The sequence below is a fragment of the Panulirus ornatus genome, chromosome 10 (genome assembly GCF_036320965.1).
Source record: "Panulirus ornatus isolate Po-2019 chromosome 10, ASM3632096v1, whole genome shotgun sequence".
Lineage (NCBI taxonomy): Eukaryota > Metazoa > Arthropoda > Malacostraca > Decapoda > Palinuridae > Panulirus > Panulirus ornatus.
Window position 1 is genome coordinate 41,755,483 of NC_092233.1, and position 23,753 is coordinate 41,779,235.

Here is a 23,753-nt window from a genome sequence, read left to right on the forward strand (position 1 = left end):
TTACCCTTTCATTACTTATCAATCAAACCACCCAACACCATATATTGCCCTAAAACATTTCACTTCCAACACGTCCACCCTCCTCCGCACAACCCTATCTATAGCCTATGTGGAAGAAGAGATCACAGTAAATACCATGACATTATACTTGGATGCAAAAGTGGTACAAAGTTGACCTTCACTGCACTCCAAGATCTCCATGCTCTGCTCCTAGAGCAGAAGCTCATTACCCATACATGCAAAATATACACCACTCACTTTAAGCAAGAAAATACATTCTCAATTTCAACCAGAACATACAATGCTCACTTATAACTGAACAAATCATGCTCTCTTTCATCATGCACAGGACTTCACTCCTAATGAGCAGATCATGGGGTCACTGCAGCATAAATACTTTCTACTTTTACCCACACACTCAAACTATTCTTCTATTCTCTACATCAAAGGCAATTAGACACGATAAAAAGCCATAACCTTATGCATGACCTGCAAATGGGTGACAAAGTTTACAAAGCTTTAACCTGCCTCTGTGAGATGTAGCAAGTTGTAGCATTCCAGCACCAAGGGGTGATATGGAAGAGTTTTTCAACAACTAAGGTGATGTCATGGCATCCTAAATTTAGCTGGTCTGAGATGCTCTCAAAGATAACATGGCTGTGGCATGGCTCTCATTAACTTGAGTACACATGCATGCACTCCTCAGGGTAGGTGCGTGCGGACTAGACACTCTCTAAGCAGGACTCTGGAGTGCACATACACAAACCACACTCCTCAGGATATGTGTATGGAGGCTGGCATGCTTTCATGGCAGGATACTGGAGTGCATGAACACAAGAACACACCCACTCAGCAGTAGGAGGATTGGTGAGCTGGCCTACACAAAGGTACTCAAACATTTAGCAATTAATTTATATCCAATCATCATTAGATGATCTGGGTAGTTAAAGCATCAATGGTTGCCTCTTCAGATCCCAGTCCACATCACCACCCAACAGATGGAGCATTCTCAAAAGCTGATCTGGGAGTTGCAGCCTTAAAATGTAGCAGAAGGTGATATGGGCATCCCCTCAAGACAGACCCAACCCTACTAACTCTATACCCCTTTGCAGCACTCATGACCCTAGGGTATGACATCCTACTGCTATCTGATTTGCTCATGCCAGCAATGGTACACAATGTCTTAAACTGATCATGCATTAGTTGGTGAAAAACTGTATAATAAATTCAATCCAAATATTCCTCTATGTCCAAGATATTAATACTATAGGTATAACTTTGGTTTTTGCTCCTGAAAGCTGGCTACCTGTGTGCCCCCACTATGAGCTTGAACAGGTAATACTAAAAAAGCTGTTGCATTACATGATTACTGTGTGACTGTTGGCAATTCAAGGGTGGGTTGTTTTGATAAGCGTTTCTTTCCCAACACCTCAATGATCTGAAACTCTCTACCCTTTCATCTCTCCCAATAACTATGACATGGCACATTTCAAAAAAAATTTTCACTTCTTCCAAAATTCGTAAATATTTTCCCATCTCTTCTTTTTCCCTTTCATAATCCTCTAGATCTATCTTTCAATTAAAGCCCAGCCCTGATGTGGACATTTGTCCATGACTAGAGCCTCCTTTGTACAAATAACAAAAATTCTTAGGTAGAGATACTATGTTCTTTAAAGTATCATTATATAATTTGGTTGATACCAGGCCAAGCAATACAACAAAATACAATAAAATCTAATAATGCATTCCTTCATAAACACAAATTAACACCATAATACAAAATATCTAAGTAATTAGAAACTTTTTGGTGCAAGGTGTAGTACAATCTGAATGTATATCATTGTATAATAATGATAAGCATATGATAGGGTTGATAGAGATGCTTTTTGAAAGGTATTAAGAGTTTATGGTGTGGGAGGTAAGATGCTAGAAGCAGTAAAAAGTATTTATCAAAGATGTAAGGCATGTGTACGAGTAGGAAGAGAAGAAAGTGATTGGTTCCTAGTGAAGGTAAGTTTACAGCAGGGGTGTGTGACGTCTCCATGGTTGTTAAATTTGTTTATGGATGAGCTGGTTAGGGAAGAGAATGCAAGAGTTTTGGAGAGAAGGGCAAGTATGCAATATGCAATCTGTTGCAGATGAGAGGGCTTAGGATGAGTCAGTTGTTGTTCGCTGATGATACAGCGCTGGTGGCTGATTCAGGTGAGAAACTGCAGAAGTTGGTGACTGAGTTTGGTAGAGTGTGTGAAAGAAGAAAGCTGTGAGTAAATCTGAATAAGAGCATGGTTAATAGGTCCAGTAAGGTTGACGGACAAGTTAATTGGAATGTAAGTTTGAATGGAGAAAAATTGGGCAAAGTTAAGTGTTTTTGATATCTGGGAGTGGATTTGGCAGCAGATGGAACCATGGAAGCGGATGTGAATCATAAGGTGGGGGAGAGGGTGAAAGTTATGGGAGGATTGAAGAATATATGGAAGTCGAGAACATAATCTCGGAAAGCAAAAATGGGTATGTTTCAAGGAATAGTGGTTCCAACAATGTTACATGGTTGCGAGGCATGGGCTATAGATAGAGTTGTGTGGAGGAGGGTGGATGTGCTGGAAATGAGATGTTTGAGGACAATATGTGGTGTGAGGTGGTTTGATCAAGTAAATAATGATAGGGTACGAGAGACGTGTGGTAACAAAAAGAGTGTGGTTGAGAGAGCAGAAGAGAGTGTTTTGAAATGGTTTGGTCACATGAAGAGAATGAGTGAGGAAAGACTCACAAAGAGGATATATGTGTCAGAGGTGGAGGGAACGAGAAGTGGGAGACCAAATTGGAGGTGGAAAGATGGAGTGAAAAAGATTTTGAGTGATTGGGGCCTGAACATGCAGGAGGGTGAAAGGCGTGCAAGGAATAGAGTGAATTGAAACAATGTGGTATACTGGGGTCGACGTGCTGCCAATAGATTGAACCAAGGTATGTGAAGCGTCTGGGGTAAACCATGGAAAGTTCTGTGGGGCCTGGATGTGGAAGAGGAGCTGTGGTTTCGGTGCATTATTACATGACAGCTAGAGACTGAGTGTGAACGAATGTGGCCTTTGTTGTCTTTTCCTAACACTACCTCGCACACATGCGGGGGAGGGGGTTTTTATTTCATGTGTGGCGGGGTGGCGATGGGAATGAATAAAGGCAGACAGTATGAATTATGTACATGTGTATATATGTATATGTCTGTGTGTGTATATGTATATGTATACGTTGAGATGTATAGGTATGTATATCTGCATCTGGACGTGTATGTAAATACATGTGCATGTGGGTGGGTTGGGCCATTCTTTCGTCTGTTTCCTTGCGCTACCTCGCTTACACGGGAGAGAGCAACAAAGCAAAATAAATAAAATAATATATATATATATATATATATATATATATATATATATATATATATATATATATAGTGAAAGCTTTGCGGAAGATGAAAGCCGGCAAGGCAGCAGGTTTGGATGGTATTGCAGTGGAATTTATTAAAAAAGGGGGTGACTGTATTGTTGACTGGTTGGTAAGGTTATCTAATGTATGTATGACTCATGGTGAGGTGCCTGAGGATTGGCGGAATGCGTGCATAGTGCCATTGTACAAAGGCAAAGGCGATAAGAGTGAGTGCTCAAATTACAGAGGTATAAGTTTGTTGAGTATTCCTGGTAAATTATATGGGAGGGTATTGATTGAGAGGGTGAAGGCATGTACAGAGCATCAGATTGGGGAAGAGCAGTGTGGTTTCAGAAGTGGTACAGGATGTGTGGATCAGGTGTTTGCTTTGAAGAATGTATGTGAGAAATACTTAGAAAAGCAAATGGATTTGTATGTAGCATTTATGGATCTGGAGAAGGCATATGATAGAGTTGATAGAGATGCTCTGTGGAAGGTATTAAGAATATATGGTGTGAGAGGAAAGTTGTTAGAAGCAGTGAAAAGTTTTTATCGAGGATGTACGGCATGTGTACGTGTAGGAAGAGAGGAAAGTGATTGGTTCTCAGTGAATGTAGGTTTGCGGCAGGGGTGTGTGATGTCTCCATGGTTGTTTAATTTGTTTATGGATGGGGTTGTTAGGGAGGTAAATGCAAGAGTTTTGGAAAGAGGGGCAAGTATGAAGTCTGTTGGGGATGAGAGAGCTTGGGAAGTGAGTCAGTTGTTGTTCGCTGATGATACAGCGCTGGTGGCTGATTCATGTGAGAAACTGCAGAAGCTGGTGACTGAGTTTGGTAAAGTGTGTGGAAGAAGAAAGTTGAGAGTAAATGTGAATAAGAGCAAGGTTATTAGGTACAGTAGGGTTGAGGGTCAAGTCAATTGGGAGGTGAGTTTGAATGGAGAAAAACTGGAGGAAGTGAAGTGTTTTAGATATCTGGGAGTGGATCTGGCAGCGGATGGAACCATGGAAGTGGAAGTGGATCATAGGGTGGGGGAGGGGGCGAAAATTCTGGGGGCCTTGAAGAATGTGTGGAAGTCGAGAACATTATCTCGGAAAGCAAAAATGGGTATGTTTGAAGGAATAGTGGTTCCAACAATGTTGTATGGTTGCGAGGCGTGGGCTATGGATAGAGTTGTGCGCAGGAGGATGGATGTGCTGGAAATGAGATGTTTGAGGACAATGTGTGGTGTGAGGTGGTTTGATCGAGTGAGTAACGTAAGGGTAAGAGAGATGTGTGGAAATAAAAAGAGCGTGGTTGAGAGAGCAGAAGAGGGTGTTTTGAAGTGGTTGGGCACATGGAGAGAATGAGTGAGGAAAGATTGACCAAGAGGATATATGTGTCGGAGGTGGAGGGAACGAGGAGAAGAGGGAGACCAAATTGGAGGTGGAAAGATGGAGTGAAAAAGATTTTGTGTGATCGGGGCCTGAACATGCAGGAGGGTGAAAGGAGGGCAAGGAATAGAGTGAATTGGAGCGATGTGGTATACCGGGGCTGACGTGCTGTCAGTGGATTGAATCAAGGCATGTGAAGCGTCTGGGATAAACCATGGAAAGCTGTGTAGGTATGTATATTTGCGTGTGTGGACGTATGTATATACATGTGTATGGGGGGGGGGGGGTTGGGCCATTTCTTTCGTCTGTTTCCTTGCGCTACCTCGCAAACGCGGGAGACAGCGACAAAGTATAATAAAAAAAATAAAAAAGTAGGAGAGATGGCCAGAGACCATTATTGGATTATGTGTTAATTGATAGGCACGCGAAAGAGAGACTTTTGGATACCAATGTGCTAAGAGGTGCAACTGGAGGAATGTCGGATCATTATCTTGTGGAGGCGAAGGTGAAGATTTGTAGAGGTTTTCAGAAAAGAAGAGAGAATGTTGGGGTGAAGAGAGTGGTGAGAGTGAGTGAGTTTGGGAAGGAGACTTGTGTGAGGAAGCACCAAGAGAGACTGAGTACAGAATGGAAAATGGTGAGAACAAAGGACGTAAGGGGAGTGGGGGAGGAATGGGATGTATTTTGGGAAGCAGTGATGGCTTGCACAAAAGATGCTTCTGGCATGAGAAGCGTGGGAGGTGGGCAGATTAGCAGGGGTAGTTAGTGGTGGGATGAAGAGGTAAGATCATTAGTGAAAGAGAAGAGAGAGGCATTTGGACGATTTTTGCAGGGAAATAATGCAAATGACTGGGAAATGTATAAAAGAAAGAGGCAGGAGGTCAAAAGAAAGGTGCAAGAGGTGAAAAAGAGGGCAAGTGAGGCTTGGGGTAAGAGAGTATCATTAAGTTTTGGGGAGAATAAAAAGATATTTTGGAAGGAGTTAAATAAAGTGCATAAGACAAGGGTACAAATGGGAACATCAGTGAAGGAGGCTAATGGGGAGGTGATAACAAGTAGTGGTAATGTGAGAAGGAGATGGAATGAATATTTTGGAGGTTTGTTGAATGTGTTTGATGACAGAGTGGCAGATATAGGGTGTTTTGGTCGAGGTGGTGTGCAAAGTGATAGGGTTAGGGAGAATGATTTGGTGAACAGAGAAGAAGTAGTAAAAGCTTTGCGGAAGATGATAGCCGGCAAGGCAACGGGTTTGGATAGTATTGCAGTGGAATTTATCAAAAAAGGGGGTGACTGTGTTGTTGACTGGATGTATGACTCATGTGAGGTGCCTAAGGATTGGCAGAATGCTTGCACAGTGCCACTGTACAAAGGCAAAGGGGATAAAAAGTGAGTGCTCAAATTACAGAGGTATAAGTTTGTTGAGTATTCCTAGGAAATTATGTGGGAGGGTATTGATTGAGAGGGTGAAGGCATGTACAGAGCATCAGATTGGAGAAGAGCAGTGTGGTTTCAGAAGTGGTAGAGGATGTGTGGATCAGGTGTTTGCTTTGAAGAATGTATTCGAGAAATACTTGGTAAAGCAAATGGATCTGTATGTTGCATTTATGGATCTGGAGAAGGCATATGATAAGAGTTGATAGAGATGCTCTGTGGAAGGTATTAAGAATATATGGTGTGGGAGGCAAGTTGTTAGAAGCAGAGAAAAGTTTTTATCAAGGATGTAAGGCATGTGTACGAGTAGGAAGAGAGGAAAGTGATTGGTTCTCAGTGAATGTCGGTTTGCGGCACGGGTGCATGATGTCTCCATGGTTGCTCAATTTGTTTATGGATGGGGTTGTTTGGGAGGTGAATGCAAGAGTTTTTGAAAGACCGTCAAGTATGCAGTCTGTTGTGGATGACAGAGCTTTGGAAGTGAGTCAGTTGTTGTTCGCTGATGATACAGTGCTGGTGGCTGATTCATGTGAGAAACTGTAGAAGCTGGTGACTGATTTTGGCAAAGTGTGTGAAAGAAGAATGCGAAGAGTAAATGTGAATAAGAGCAAGGTTATTAGGTACAGTAGGGTTGAGGGACAAGTCAATCGGGAGGTAAGTTTGAATGGAGAAAAACTGGAGGAAGTGAAGTTTTTTGATATCTGGGAATGGATTTGGCAGCGGATGGAACCATGGAAGCGGAAGTGAGTCATAGGGTGGGGAAGGGGGGTGAAAGTTTTGGGAGCGTTGAAAAATGTGTGGAAGGCGAGAACATTATCTCGGAAAGCAAAAATAGGTATGTTTGAAGGAATAATGGTTCCGAAAATTTTGTATGGTTGCGAGGCATGGGCTATAGATAAAGTTATGCGGAAGAGGGTGGATGTGCTGAAAATGAGATGTTTAAGGACAATATGTGGTGTGAGGTGGTTTGATTGGGTAAGTAATGAAAGGGTAAGAGAGATGTGCGGTAATAAAAAAAGTGTGGCTGAGAGAGCAGATGGTGTTTTGAAATGGTTTGGTCACATGGAGAGAATGAGTGAGGAAAGATTGACCAAGAGGATATAAGTGTCAGAGGTGGAGGGAACAAAGAGAAGTGGGAGACCAAATTGGAAGTGGAAGGATGGAGTGAAAAAGATTTTGAGCGATCGGGGCCTGAACATGCAGGAGGGTGAAAGGCGTGCAAGGAATAGAGTGAATTGGAATGATGTGGTATACCGGGGTTGATGTACTGTCAACGGATTGAAATAGGGCATGTGAAGCGTCTGGGGTAGACCATGGAAAGCTTTGTGGGGCCTGGTTGTGGAAAGGGAGCCATGGTTTCGGTGCATTATATATGACAGCTAGAGACTGTGTGTGAACGAATGTGGACTTTGTTGTCTTTTCCTAGCGCTACCTCACACGCATGTGGGGGAAGGGGGTTATCATTTTGTGTGTGGTGGGGTGGCGACAGGAATGAATAAAGGCATCAAGTATGAATTATGTACACGTGTATATATGTATATATCTGTGTATGCATATATATGTATACATTGAAATGCACAGGTATGTATATGTGCGTGTGTGGACGTGTATGTATATGAATGTGTATGTGGGTGGGTTGGGCCATTCTTTCATCTGTTTCCTTGTGCTACCTCGCTAACGCGGGAGACAGCAACAAAGCAAAATAAAAATATAATAATAAAAATAATATATATATTACGTATCCCTGGGGATAAGGGAGACAGAATACTTCCCACGTATTCCCTGCATGTCATAAAAGGAGACTTAAAGGGGATGGAGTGGGGGGCCGAAAATCCTCCTTTCCAGTTTTTACTTTTCCAAAAGAAGGAACAGAGAAGGGGGCCAAGTGAAGATTTTCTCTGAAGCTCAGTCCTTTGTTTTTAGCACTAACTAACTAACATGGGAAATGGTGACTATGTATGAAAAAAGTATATATATTATGTGTATGTATAAGTGTGTGTATATGAGGGGATGGGTCTTTCTTTGTCTGTTTCCTGGTGGTACTTCGCTAATGCTGGAAATGACGCTGAAGTATAATAAAATATAAAATATAAAAAAAATTCTTATCATGGTTTCTTTTGAGTGTAACAATGGGCAAGGATGTCTCACCTGTACATGTCCTTGTCCTGGAGAAATAATTGTTGATGCATCTAAGGAGGCATTAAGACCAGCAGGAACCTCAACACTACTTTCCAGTCCAGGTTCTAGCTTGGGTACTTGCACAATAGGTGTCACCACCTGTAGAGGTTGACCATCTGTTCCCTGGATGTTGGCCACCACAGTTTGATAAACAGGTAATGGCACTGTTATCATCCCTGACACTGGGTATGAACCAGACACATTCACTGGAACTAATGAAAGAAGGATATATATTACTAATGTCTCCAAACTGGAAGCCTTTGCAAACACAGTGAGTGACAACTAATGAAAACTACTTATAATCTAGTCTTACATATGGTATCTAGTTACACTCAAAATAATCATAAACAATTCGATCATCACCTTGAACTTTTCAGTGCCATCTATCAACTCTTACCATAAATCAAGTTATGCCAATAAGCTAAACATCAAATCTTATGTCACTATACTGCTGGACAGTACTAACTATAACCCAACATATATGATTTTATATATGATGATATAACCCATTATGATATATATATTATGATATAACCCAACATATATGATTTTACTAGAAATATATTGTATTCTAACTTTCTAAAAGGGGAAACAGAAGGAGGAGTCACGTGGGGAGTGCTCATCCTCCTCGAAGGCTCAGATTGGGGTGTTTAAATGTGTGGATGTAACCAAGATGAGAAAAAAGGAGAGATAGGTAGTATGTTTGAGGAAAGGAACCTGGATGTTTTGGCTCTAAGTGAAAAGAAGCTCAAGGGTAAAGGGAAAGAGTGGTTTGGGAATGTCTTGGGTGTAAAGTCAAGGGTTAGTGAGAGGACAAGAGCAAGGGAAGGAGTGGCACTACTCCTGAAACAGGAGTGGTGGGAGTATGTCATAGTGTGTAAGAAAGTAGACTCTAGATTGATATGGGTAAAACCAAAAGTGGATCAAGAGAGATGGGTGATTATTGGTACATATGCACCTGGACATGAGAAGAAAGATCATGAGAGGCAAGTGTCTTGGGAGCAGCTGAGTGAGTGTGTTAGTAGCTTTGACGCACGAGACAGGGTTATAGTAAAGGGTGATTTGAATGCAAAGGTCAGTAATGTGGCAGTTGAGGGAATAATTGGTGTACATGGGGTGTTCAGTGTTGTAAATGGAAATGGAGAGCTTGTAGACTTATGTGCTATAAAAGGACTGGTGATTGAGAATACCTGGTTTAAAAAGAGGGATATACATAAGTATACGTATGTAAGTAGGAGAGATGGCCAGAGAGCGATTTTGGATTACGTGCTAATTGATAGGCATGCGAAAGAGAGACTTTTGGATGTTAATGTGCTGAGAGGTGCAACTGGAGGGATGTCTGATCATTATCTGGTGGAGGCAAAGGTGAAGATTTGTAAAGGTTTTCAGAAAAGAAGGGAGAATGTTGGGGTGAAGAGAGTGGTGAGAGTAAGTGAGCTTGGGAAGGAGACCTGTGTGAGGAAATACCAGGAGAGACTGAGTACAGAATGGAAAAAGGTGAGAACAAAGGAGGTAAGGGGAGTGGGGGAGGAATGGGATGTATTTTGGGAAGCAGCGATGGCTTGTGCAAAAGATGCTTGTGGCATGAGAAGCGTGGGAGGTGGGCAGATTAGAAAGGGTAGTGAGTGGTGGGATGAAGAAGTAAGATTATTAGTGAAAGAGAAGAGGGAGGCATTTGGATGATTTTTCCAAGGAAATAATGCAAATGAGTGGGAGATGTATAAAAGAAAGAGGCAGGAGGTCAAGAGAAAGGTGCAAGAGGTGAAAAAGAGGGCAAATGAGAGTTGGAGTGAGAGAGTATCATTAAATTTTAGGGAGAATAAAAAGATGTTTTGGAAGGAGGTAAATAAAGTGCATAAGACAAGGGAACAAATGGGAACTTCAGTGAAGGGGGCTAATGGGGAGGTGATAACAAGTAGTGGTGATGTGAGAAGATGGAGTGAGTATTTTAAAGGTTTGTTGAAGGTGTTTGATGACAGAATGGCAGATATAGGGTATTTTTTAATCGAGGTGGTGTGCAAAGTGAGAGGGTTAGGGGGAATGATTTGGTAAACAGAGAAGAGGCAGTAAAAGCTTTGCAGGAAATGAAAGCCGACAAGGCAGCGGGTTTGGATGGTATTGCAGTGGAATTTATTAAAAAAGGGGGTGAATGTATTGTTGACTAGTTGGTGAGGTTATTTAATGTATGTATGACTCATGGTGAGGTGCCTGAGGATTGGCAGAATGCTTGCACAGTGCCATTGTACAAAGGCAAAGGGGATAAAAGTGCGTGCTCAAATTACAGAGGTATAAGTTTGTTGAGAATTCCTGGGAAATTAATGGGAGGTTATTGACTGAGAGGGTGAAAGCATGTACAGAGCATCAGATTGGGGAAGAGCAGTGTCGTTTCAGAAGTGGTAGAGGATGTGTGGATCAAGTATTTGCTTTGAAGAATGTATGAGAGAAATACTTGGAAAAGCAAATGGATTTGTATGTAGCATTTATGGATCTGGAGAAGGCATATGATAGAACTGACAGAGACGCTCTGTGGATGGTATTAAGAATATATGGTGCGGGAGGCAAGTTGTTAGAAGCAGTGGAAAGTTTTTATTGAGGAAGTAAGGCATATGTACGTGTAGGAAGAGAGGAAAGTGATTGGTTCTCAGTGAATGTAGGTTTGTGGCAGGGGTGTGTGATGTCTCCATGGTTGTTTAATTTGTTTATGGATGGGGTTGTTAGGGAGGTGAATGCAAGAGTTCTGGAAAGAGGGGCAAGTATGCAGTCTGTTATGGATGAGAGAGCTTGGGAAGTAATCAGTTGTTGTTCGCTGATGATACAGCGCTGGTGGCTGATTCATGTGAGAAACTGCAGAAGCTGGTGACTGAGTTTGGTAAAGTGTGTGAAAGAAGAAAGTTAAGAGTAAATGTGAATAAGAGCAAGGTTATTAGGTACAGTAGGGTTGAGGGACAAGTCAATTGGGAGGTAAGTCTGAATAGAGAAAAACTGGAGGAAGTGAAGTGTTTTAGATATCTGGGAGTGGATTTGGCAGCGGATGGAACCATGGAAGCGGAAGTGAATCATAGGGTGGGGGCATGGGCGAAAATCCTGGGAGTGTTGAAGAATGTGTGGAAATCAAGAACATTGTCTCGGAAAGCAAAAATGGGTATGTTTGAAGGAATAGTGGTTCCAACAATGTTGTACGGTTGCGAGGTGTGGGCTATGGATAGAGTTGTGCACAGGAGGGTGGATGTGCTGGAAATGAGATGTTTGAGGACAATATGTGGTGTGAGGTGGTTTGATTGAGTAAGTAATAATAGGGTAAGAGAGAAGTGTGGTAATAAAAAGAGTGTGTTTGAGAGAGCAGAAGAGGGTGTATTGAAATGGTTTGGTCACATGGAGAGAATGAGTGAGGAAAGATTGACCAAGAGGATATATGTGTCGGAGGTGGAGGGAACGAGGAGAAGTGGGAGACCAAATTGGAGGTGGAAAGATGGAGTGAAGAAGATTTTGACTGATCGGGGCCTGAACATGCAGGAGGGTGAAAGGAGGGCAAGGAATAGAGTGAATTGGAACAATGTGGTATACCGGGGTCGACGTGCTGTCAATGGATTGAACCAGGGCATGTGAAGCGTCTGGGGTAAACCATGGAAAGTTGTGTGGGGCCTGGATGTGGAAAGGGAGCTGTGGTTTCGGTGCATTATTAAATGACAGCTAGAGACTGAGTGTGAACGAATGTGGCCTTTGTTCTCTTTTCCTAGCGCTACTTCGCGCACATGAGGGGGGAGGGTTTTGTTATTTCATGTGTGGCAGGGTGGCAATGGGAATGAGTAAAGGCAGACAGTATGAATTATGTACATGTATATATAGGTATAAGTCTGTAGATGTATATATATGTATACAATGAGATGTATGGGTATGTATATGTGTGTGTGTGGACGTGTATGTATATACATGTGTATGTGAGTGGGTTGGGCCATTCTTTCGTCTGTTTCCTTGCACTACCTCGCTAACGTGGGAGACAGCGACAAAGCAAAATAAATAAAGAAATGAATATATGATTTTAACTCTAAGATATGGAAGATGAGAAAAATAAATTGTGAAGCATAAAAAGTAGATGACTTCATTTTAAAACCCTGTAGACACCAGTTAGAAACATTTTATGTCAGTAAGAAATAACCACAGGTGCTAGACAGATATGTCTGAGTGAAGTATAACTGAAAGGAGTAATTACACATTATGTCATTCTCTCATACTTTCAAGTAATATTAAATGCTTCTTTCACCCCATCACTGCAGCTATTCTAATATTCACTGATACTGAATCTCTCTGTGGGATATTATCATATATTCAAAAAATTTCTTTATCAGTTTATTATCCCTGGGGATCGCGGAGAAACAATACTTCCCACACATTCTTCATGTGTCGTAGAAGGCGACTAAAGGGGACGGGAGCAGGGGGCTAGAAACCCTCCCCTCCTTGTATTTTAAACTTTCTAAAAGGGGAAACAGAAGAAGGAGTCACGCGGGGAGTGCTCATCCTCCTTGAAGGCTCAGATTGGTATGTCTAAATGTGTGTGGATGTAACCAAGATGAGAAAAAAGGAGAGATCGGTAGTATGTTTGAGGAGAGGAACCTGGATGTTTTGGCTCTGAGTGAAACGAACCAACCCCTGAATTTACTCCCAAAACATTCCCAAACCACTCTTCCCCTTTACCCTTGAGCTTCGTTTCACTCAGAGCCAAAACATCCACGTTACTTTCCTAAAACATGCAACCTATCTCTCATTTTTCTCATCTTGGTTACAACCACACACATTTAGACACCCCAATCTGAGCCTTCGAGGAGGATGAGCACTCCTCGCAAGAAATACAAGGAGGGGAGGGTTTTTAGCTCTCCACTCCCATCCCCTTTAGTCGCCTTCTATGACACGCTGGGAATGCATGGGGTGTATTCTTTCTCCCCTATCCACAGGGATATATATTCTATTCTCAGCCAGGTAACCATTTTACAGACCAACCCCTAGGGATGGATGAACAGCTGGGTTGACTGTGGATCAACTGCCACAACCAGGATTTGAACCTAAGCATTGAACCCTGGGCAGCCCATGAATGCATCATGGTCAGAAGCGCTAACCACTACATCACGGGAGCCCACGAACAAATCTTATTACTTGCTTGTGGTAGGGATATCATATGCTTGGCAACATGGTACAGATTAGTTGACATTACTGCTGACTCAATTACTCCATGGTATTGAAAGTGGAGAGATGTAACTTTTGCTTGCAGCCATTGTCTTTAGTGATAATCTATATTTTTCTGTCTTGGGTGATATTTTTCCTCTATTAATGACTCAACACAGATCTATGAATTTGTCTCTTGAAGAAAAGGCCCATATTCTAGCTTGGAAGCAAGAAAATGTGTCTTCAAATGAGATTTCATGATGCACTGGCAGGGTTGAGTCAACTATCCACACAGTTTTTTGATTCCTTCTTACATCATCCCTCCCAAAAAAGCTGAGTTCAGTCGACCAGTATGAACAGTAAAGCGAATGATAATGTGATGAAACATATGTTGAAAAACCTATCCTTGTCAATGCATTACTTGACTTACTGGTCTTCCTAGCACCCAGACCCAGCATTTCAGGGAGGGTCGATGTTAGAAAGAAGCCATAAAAGGGTCTGGATAGTGGTCTTGGCACTCCCAGTATATCTTGAAAAAATTTTTGTAGATACATTTTCTTGCTTCTCATCAAAAATAAGGGTCTTTCTTCCTGGGACAACTTTTTAAGGCACATTGTTAGTTACTGGTACAAATAAAAAATATCAATCGGAACAAATATAATGAAAATATCACAAAAGACAAGGACAATGTCTAAAAGTTGCACCCTTCCGATCTCAATACCATGGGTTACTTGAGGCAGCAAATCTGCCAAACAAACAATATCCTCAATAAGCAAGTAACAGGATTTGGCCTGCAAATAAAATTTTAGCTTGAATGGCTATTGTCAGATTTTCTTTGCAGACAGTGTAATGCAAATACTAAGTTCCAGATGAAGTGAATTTCCTTATATATCTAACAACAGTTATAAACAGACCAAGCAACTAAAGGTAAGCTACATTTATAAACAGACCAAGCACCTAAAGGTAAGATACATTTGAATAAAAATGAAGCAGAGCAATAAACTTACTTTGTGAGCCATCCTCTCCTGTTAATAATATGGTCCCTTCATGGGCTAGGGTCCCTTCAGATACTTGATTGAGGTCAATGGCCACTGAGCCACCAGATCCCCCGCTCTCCCCATCCAGCGACTCCCCATTCTGTGTTGTGATCTGTGGGGTCAACAACCTCATCCTTTTTAACAATGCAGAGTTAGTTAATGGCACCCAGGAGGAGTAACCATGCAGCCCATGCAGGAAAAAGTTAGGTTCACCATGCAAGAAATTAGTTAAATCATAATATTACAAACAGTGACTAAAAAAAAGGCTTATGTAGAACATGAAAAATAAAGGCATCAAACAAAGGGCCAGTGAGGTGATCAATTTACAATATTACTTCAAATGAGTAAAATCATTTCATGCATCTGAACATTCTCCCATACTGAGGAAACTGGCCAAAAGTAAGGTTCTTACAGTGCAGTATGGAGGCACTTTGCACTACATTTGTAGTGTATGAAACTTTAATAGAGGCATTATAGTAGTCTATAAGATTACATTCTATAAACAACTGAATTTGATTCTGCATATACTTAACAGTCCAAAACATATCATTAGCACCTATTAAAAGTTTCAGAGCACCATGACCAATCTCCCAGCAAGCTTGACCTCCTTTTTAACCCCCGAACCTTCCCATCTTGATATGTCCATCCCAAATCCCTTTTCAAAAATCCAATGTTGGCAATTAGGGAAGGCTCACTTGTCCTCTTTATGCAGCTTTTAAACTGACTCTCCTTAGGACCAGTACTGCTTTGCATCCTGAGATGCACCAAGCAGTTCTGGCCACATAATGAAAATCATCTTGGCTAGGATGGGGGTCTATGTTTCCTTTTTATCAAACTTATCCTCTAATAGTGGCCTGACTGCTCTTGTTCTGAGGCCTGCCACATTAATGATGGATGGTTCTGGGCCATGAAACTCTTTCCCTCCCTAGACACTTATTTCAACTTCATTTCTCCTTAGAATAATTACAGAGCTGTTATCTAAAATACAGCCTCATATAAAGAATTGTGCTGACATGAATTTTCCACTGATAAACCTCCCAGGTCCTTAACTAAAGAATCTCCAATAACTTTTACAGTTCAATCTATCATCCTCTTTTCTGACTAAATCCATCTACAACTAAATCTCCTACTTACAAAGGCACACTTTCTGGCTCTGGATGATTCCACTTCTAGTTCTCCCCGATTCACTTCCTTCCCATGAACCAATGCTCTATCTAATATTTTCCTTATGCAAGGTCTTCTCTGTACTTTTCCAGCTACAAAACTAATCCTTTGCTTGCCTATCTAATACCTCTGTGTAAAAATACAAACTTTCCCTTGTACTTTGAAGCATACCTTGGTTCAGCACCTCTCTAAGAAAGGAGCTCATTTTCATTCTTCTAACTATCAACCCATTCACCACACTTCTGCTTTCTCTAAAGTCAACTCCAAATTCTCACCTTACTAAGCACTTACAATTTCATTCACATCTTTCATATCACAAAAACAGCCCTTGCCGTGCAAGGTCTAATGATGATCTATCCTGCAAGCCTTATCTGTGATCCTCTCTCAAAGATTTTTGTGAATCTTTCATTGCCCTGAACATCTCTGAAGAATGTGGCAGGATGTGACTCAAGTCAAAGCTTTGTTACGTTCCTTCCTTCTGCTTCTCTCCATTTTCTATTGTAATGTGTCCTCTTTCATCTGTCCATAATTTATCGTTCTTCAAATTCTAGCCCTTTCACTCTAATGCTTATGATTCCACAAAACAGGCTTTAACTCATTTTTCCTCCTATCCTCTCTTCAACACTTGTTCTTTTTCTTGGCCTGCGCACACTTAACTGAATTTGGACCTGTACAGTATCATGCTTCGGTTTCCTTAACCATTACCTTATTCTTACCTTATAATCATAAAACTCATAAAAATAAGAAAATAATGAAGCATTTGAGGAATGAAAGGTTAAAACACTAGGGAGGCAATGGGAATGAATAAAGGCAGCAAGTATGAATATGTACATGTGTATATATGTATATGTCTGTGTATAAATATCCATGTATCCGCTGAAGTGTGGCAGTTGAGGGATTAATGGGTGCAAATGGGGTGTGCAGTTGTAAATGGAAATGGTGAAGAGCTTGTAGATTTGTGTGCTGAAAAAGGACTGGTGATTGGGAATCCCTGGTTTAAAAAGAGAGATATACATAATTATATGTATGTAAGTAGGATATATGGCCAGAAAGCATTCTTATATTAGTGTTGATAGGCACGCGAAAGAGAGATTTTTGGATGTTAATGTACTGAGAGGTGAAACTGGATGGATGTCTGATCATTATCTTGCGGATGAGAAGGTGAAGATTTGTAGAGGTTTTCCAAAAAGAAGAGAGAATATTGTGATGAAGAGAGTGGTGAGAGTACGTGAGCTTGAGAAGGAGACCTAAGTGAGGAAGTACAAGGAGAGATTGAGAGCAGAATGGAAAAAGGTGAGAGTAAAGGACGTAAGGGGAGTGGGGGAGGAATGGGATGTATTTATGGAAGCAGTGATGGCTTGCACAAAAGATGCTTGTGGCATGAGAGGTGTGGGAGGTGGGCAGATTAGAAAGGGCAGTGAGTGGTGGGATGAAGATGTAAGATTATTAGTGAAAGAGACGAGAGAGGTATTTGGACATATTTTACAGGAAAATAGTACAAATGACAGGGAGATGTATAAAAGAAAGAGGGAGGAGGTCAACAGAAAGGTACAAGAGGTGAAAAGGAGGGTAAATGAGAGTTGGGGTGAGAGAGTATCATCAAATTTTAGGGAGAAAAAAAAATATGTTTTCGATGGAGGAAAATAAGGTATGTAAGACAAACAGGACAATGGGAACATCAGAGAAGAGGCTAATGGGGAGGTAATAATAAGTAGTAGTGATGTGATAAGAAGATGGAGTGAGTATTTTGAAGGTTTGTTGAATGTGTTAGATGATAGAGTGGCAGATATAGGGTGTTTTGGTCGTGGTGGTGTGAGAAGTGAGATGGTTAGGGAAAATGATTTAATAAACAGAAAAGAGGTAGTAAAAGCTTTGCAGAAGATGAAAGCCTACACGGCAGTGGGTTTGGATGGTATCGCAGTGGAATTTATTAAAAAAGGGGGTGACTGTATTCTTGACTGATTGGTAAGGATATCTAATATATGTATGACTCGTAGTGAGGTGCCTAAGGATTAGCGGAATGCATGCATAGTGCCATTGTAAAAGGCAAAGGGGATAAAGGTGAGTATTCAAATTACAGAGGTATAAGTTTGTTGAGTATTCCTGGTAAATTATACAGAAGGGTATTGATTGAGAGGGTGAAGGCATGTACAGATCATCAGATTGGGGAAGAGCAGGGTGGTCTCAGAAGTGGTAGAGGATGTTTGGATCAGGTGTTTGCTTTGAAGAATGTATGTGAGAAGTACTTAGAAAAGCAAATGGATTTGTAAGTACCATTTATGAATCTGGAGAAGGCATATGATAGAGATGCTCTGTGGAAGGTATTAAGAATGTATGGTGTGGGAGACAAGTTATTAAAAGCAGTAAAAAGTTTTTATCGAGGAGGTAAGGCATGTGTACAAGTAAGAAGAGAGGAAAGCAATTGGTTCTCAGTGAATGTCAGTTTGTGGCAGGGGTGCGTGATGTCTCCATGGTTGTTTAATCTGTTTAATGAAGGGGTTGTTAGGGATGTAAATGCAAGAGTTTTACAGAAAGGGGCAAGTATGCAGTCTGCTGTGAATGAGAGCTTGGGAAGTGAGTCAGTTGTGTTTCGCTGATGATACAGCGCTGGTGGCTGATTCATGTGAGAAACTGCAGAAGCTGGTTACTGAGTTTGGTAAAGTGTGTGAAAGAAGAAAGTTGAGAGTAAATGTGAATAAGAGCAAGGTTATTAGGTGCAATAGGGTTGAGGGAAAAGTCAACTGGGAGGTAAGTTCGAATGGAGAAAAACTGGAGGAAGTGAAGTGTTTCAGATATCTGGGAGTGGATCTTTCAACGGATGGAACCATGGAAGCGGAAGTCAGTCACAGGATGGGAGAGGAGGCAAAAGTTCTGGGAGCCTTGAAAAATGTGTAGAAGGCGAGAACATTATCTAGGAAAGCAAAAATCGATATGTTTGAAGGAATAGTGGTTCCAACAATGATATATGGATGCGAGGCATGGGCTATGGATAAAGTTGTGCGCAGGAGGGTGGATGTGCTAGAAATGAGATGTTTGAGGACAATATGTGGTGTGAGGTGGTTTGATCAAGTAAGTAATAATAGGGTACGAGAGATGTGTGGTAATAAAAGGAGTGTGGTTGAGAGAGCACAAGAGGGTGTTTAGAAATGGTTTGGTCACATGGAGAAAATGAGTGAGGAAAGATTGACCAAGAGGATATATGTGTCAGAGGTGGAGGGAACAAGGGGAAGTGGGAGACCAAATTGGAGCTGGAAAGATGGAGTGAAATAGATTTTAGGTGATCGGGGCCTGAACATGCAGGAGGGTGAAAGGCGTGCAAGGAATAGAGTAAATTGGAACAATGTGGTATACCGGGGTCGACGTGCTGTCAATGGATCGAACCAGGGCATGTGAAGCGTCTGGGGTAAACCATGGAAAGTTCTGTGGGGCCTGGATGTGGAAAGGTAGCTGTGGTTTTGGTGCATTATTACATGATAGCTAGAGACTGAGTGTAAACGAATGGGGCCTTTGTTGTCTTTTCCTAGTGCTATCTCACACATATGAGGGGGGAGGGGGTTGTTATTCCATGTATGGCGAGGTGGCAATGGGAAGGAATAAAGGAAGACAGTATGAATTGTGTACATGTGTATATATGTATATGTCTCTGTGTGTGTGTATCTATATGTATACATTGAGATGTATAGGTATGTATATTTGTGTGTGTGGACGTGTATGTATATACATGTGTATATAGGTGGGTTGGGTCATTATTTCGGCTGTTTCTTTGTGCTAACTCGCTAAAACGGGAGACAGCGACAAAGTGAAATAAATAAATAAATATATATATATATATATATATATATATATATATATATATATATATATATATATATATATATATATACATACATTTGCTTTCTCACTGTCTCCCGTGTTAGCGAGGTAGCGCAAGGAAACAGACAAAAGAATGGCCCAACCCAGCCACATATACATGTATATACATACACGTCCACACACACAAATATACATACCTATACATTTCAATGTATACATATATATATATACACACAGACATATAAATATATATATATATATATATATGTACATAATTCATACTAACTTTATTCATTCCCATCGCCACCCAGCCACGCGGGGAATGCTCATCCTCCTCGAAGGCTCAGATTAGGGTCTCTACATGTGTGTGGATGTAACCAAGATCAGATAAAAGGAGAGATAGGTAGTATGTTTGAGGAAAAGAATCTGGATGCTTTGGCCCTGAGTAAAACGAAGCTGAAGGGTAAAGGGGAAGAGTAGTTTGGGAATGTCTTGAGAGGAAAGTCAGGGGGTAGTGAGAGGACAAGAGCAAGGGAAGGAGTAGCACTACTCCTGAAACAGGAGTGGTGGGAGTATGTGATAGAGTGTAAGAAAGTAAACTCTAGATTGATATAGGTAAAACTAAAAGGTGATGGAGAGAGATGGGTGATTATTGGTGTATATGGACCTTGGCATGAGAAGAAAGATTTGGTCACCCGCGTTAGCGATATAGCGTAAGGAAACAGTCGAAAGAATAGCCCAACCCATCCATAAACATATGTAGATACATACACGTCCAAACACTCACGTATACATACCCATACATCTCAACGTATACATATATATATACACACACAGACATATACATATATACACATGTACTTAATTCATACAGTCTGACATTATTCATTTTCGTCGCAACCCCATCACACATGAAATGAAAACCCTTCACCCCGCATGTGAGCGACGTAGCGCTAGGAAAAGACAACAAAGGTCATATTCATTCAGAGGCTCTAGCTCTTATATATATATAAGACCAAATTGGAGGTGGAAAGATGAAGTGAAAAAGATTTTGTGTGATCAGGGCCTGAACATGCAGGAGGGTGAAAGGAGGGCAAGGAATAGAGTGAATTGGATCGATGTGGTATACCAAGGTTGACATGCTGTCAGTGGATTGAATCAGGGCATGTGAAGCGTCTGGGGTAACCCATGGAAAGCTGTGTAGGTATGTATATTTGCGTGTGTGGACGTATGTATATACATGTGTATGGGGGTGGGTTGGGCCATTTCTTTAGTCTGTTTCCTTGCGCTACCTCGCAAACGTGGGAGACAGCGACAAAGCAAAAAAAAAAGAAAATATATATATATATATATATATATATATATATATATATATATATATATATATATATATATATATATATATGGTAGTGAGTGGTGGGATGAAGAAGTAAGAGTATTAGTGAAAGAGAAGAGAGAGGCATTTGGACGATTTTTGCAGGGAAAAAATGCAATTGAGTGGGAGAAGTATAAAAGAAAGAGACAGGAGGTCAAGAGAAAGGTGCAAGAGGTGAAAAAAAGGGCAAATGAGAGTTGGGGTGAGAGACTATCAGTAAATTTTAGGGAGAATAAAAAGATGTTCTGGAAGGAGGTAAATAGGGTGCGTAAGACAAGGGAGCAAATGGAAACTTCAGTGAAGGGCGCAAATGGGGAGGTGATAACAAGTAGTGGTGATGTGAGAAGGAGATGGAATGAGTATTTTGAAGGTTTGTTGAATGTGTCTGATGACAGAGTGGCAGATATAGGGTGTTTGGGTCGAGGTGGTGTGCAAAGTGAGAGGGTTAGGGAAAATGATTTGGTAAACAGAGAAGAGGTAGTAAAAGCTTTGCGGAAGATGAAAGCCGGCAAGGCAGCAGGTTTGGATGGTATTGCTGTGGAATTTATTAAAAAAGGGGGTGACTGTATTGTTGACTGGTTGGTAAGGTTATTTAATGTATGTATGACTCATGGTGAGGTGCCTGAGGATTGGCGGAATGCGTGCATAGTGCCATTGTACAAAGGCAAAGGGGATAAGAGTGAGTGCTCAAATTACAGAGGTATAAGTTTGTTGAGTATTCCTGGTAAATTATATGGGAGGGTATTGATTGAGAGGGTGAAGGCATGTACAGAGCATCAGATTGGGGAAGAGCAGTGTGGTTTCAGAAGTGGTACAGGATGTGTGGATCAGGTGTTTGCTTTGAAGAATGTATGTGAGAAATACTTAGAAAAGCAAATGGATTTGTATGTAGCATTTATGGATCTGGAGAAGGCATATGATAGAGTTGATAGAGATGCTCTGTGGAAGGTATTAAGAATATATGGTGTGGGAGGCAAGTTGTTAGAAGCAGTGAAAAGTTTTTATCGAGGATGTAAGGCATGTGTACGTGTAGGAAGAGAGGAAAGTGATTGGTTCTCAGTGAATGTAGGTTTGCGGCAGGGGTGTGTGATGTCTCCATGGTTGTTTAATTTGTTTATGGATGGGGTTGTTAGGGAGGTAAATGCAAGAGTCTTGGAAAGAGGGGCAAGTATGAAGTCTGTTGGGGATGAGAGAGCTTGGGAAGTGAGTCAGTTGTTGTTCGCTGATGATACAGCGCTGGTGGCGGATTCATGTGAGAAACTGCAGAAGCTGGTGACGGAGTTTGGTAAAGTGTGTGGAAGAAGAAAGTTAAGAGTAAATGTGAATAAGAGCAAGGTTATTAGGTACAGTAGGGTTGAGGGTCAAGTCAATTGGGAGGTGAGTTTGAATGGTGAAAAACTGGAGGAAGTGAAGTGTTTTAGATATCTGGGAGTGGATCTGTCAGCGGATGGAACCATGGAAGCGGAAGTGGATCATAGGGTGGGGGAGGGGGCGAAAATTTTGGGAGCCTTGAAAAATGTGTGGAAGTCGAGAACATTATCCCGGAAAGCAAAAATGGGTATGTTTGAAGGAATAGTAGTTCCAACAATGTTGTATGGTTGCGAGGCGTGGGCTATGGATAGAGTTGTGCGCAGGAGGATGGATGTGCTGGAAATGAGATGTTTGAGGATAATGTGTGGTGTGAGGTGGTTTGATCGAGTAAGTAACGTAAGGGTAAGAGAGATGTGTGGAAATAAAAAGAGCGTGGTTGAGAGAGCAGAAGAGGGTGTTTTAAAATGGTTTGGGCACATGGAGAGAATGAGTGAGGAAAGATTGACCAAGAGGATATATGTGTCGGAGGTGGAGGGAACGAGGAGAAGAGGGAGACCAAATTGGAGGTGGAAAGATGGAGTGAAAAAGATTTTGTGTGATCGGGGCCTGAACATGCAGGAGGGTGAAAGGAGGGCAAGGAATAGAGTGAATTGGAGCGATGTGGTATACAGGGGTTGACGTGCTGTCAGTGGATTGAATCAAGGCATGTGAAGCGTCCGGGGTAAACCATGGAAAGCTGTGTAGGTATGTATATTTGTGTGTGTGGACGTGTGTATGTACATGTGTATGGGGGGGGTTGGGCCATTTCTTTCGTCTGTTTCCTTGCGCTACCTCGCAAACGCGGGAGACAGCGACAAAGTATAAAAAAAAAAAAAAAAATATATATATATATATATATATATGTTGGGGTGAAGAGGGTGGTGAGAGTAAGTGAGCTTGGGAAGGAGACTTGTGTGAGGAAGTACCAGGAGAGACTGAGTACAGAATGGAAAAAGGTGAGAACAATGGAAGTAAGGGGAGTGGGGGAGGAATGGGTTGTATTTAGGGAATCAGTGATGGATTGCGCAAAAGATGCTTGTGGCATGAGAAGAGTGGGAGGTGGGTTGATTGGAAAGGGTAGTGAGTGGTGGGATGAAGAAGTAAGAGTATTAGTGAAAGAGAAGAGAGAGGCATTTGGACGATTTTTGCAGGGAAAAAATGAAATTGAGTGGGAGATGTATAAAAGAAAGAGACAGGAGGTCAAGAGAAAGGTGCAAGAGGTGAAAAAAAGGGCAAATGAGAGTTGGGGTGAGAGAGTATCATTAAATTTTAGGGAGAATAAAAAGATGTTCTGGAAGGAGGTAAATAAAGTGCGTAAGACAAGGGAGCAAATGGGAAATTCAGTGAAGGGCGCAAATGGGGAGGTGATAACAAGTAGTGGTGATGTGAGAAGGAGATGGAGTGAGTATTTTGAAGGTTTGTTGAATGTGTTTGATGACAGAGTGGCAGATATAGGGTGTTT

At 41.4% G+C, this 23,753-nt stretch overlaps 1 protein-coding gene across 2 annotated transcripts in view; it reads right to left on the reverse strand.

Moving 5' to 3' along the window:
* LOC139750918 (uncharacterized) overlaps positions 1–19,485 on the reverse strand; it is a 51,673-nt gene extending 32,188 nt beyond the window's left edge. For both annotated transcript variants that reach the window (XM_071665810.1, XM_071665809.1), the window contains exons 1-2: positions 14,560–19,485; positions 8,366–8,607 (exon numbers count right to left, since the gene is read on the reverse strand). In XM_071665810.1, the coding sequence (XP_071521911.1) occupies positions 8,366–8,607; positions 14,560–14,722 (405 nt within the window). In that variant the 5' untranslated portion in view covers positions 14,723–19,485. The remainder of the gene's footprint in view (positions 1–8,365; positions 8,608–14,559) is intronic.
* Between the last annotated feature and the right edge of the window lie 4,268 nt (positions 19,486–23,753).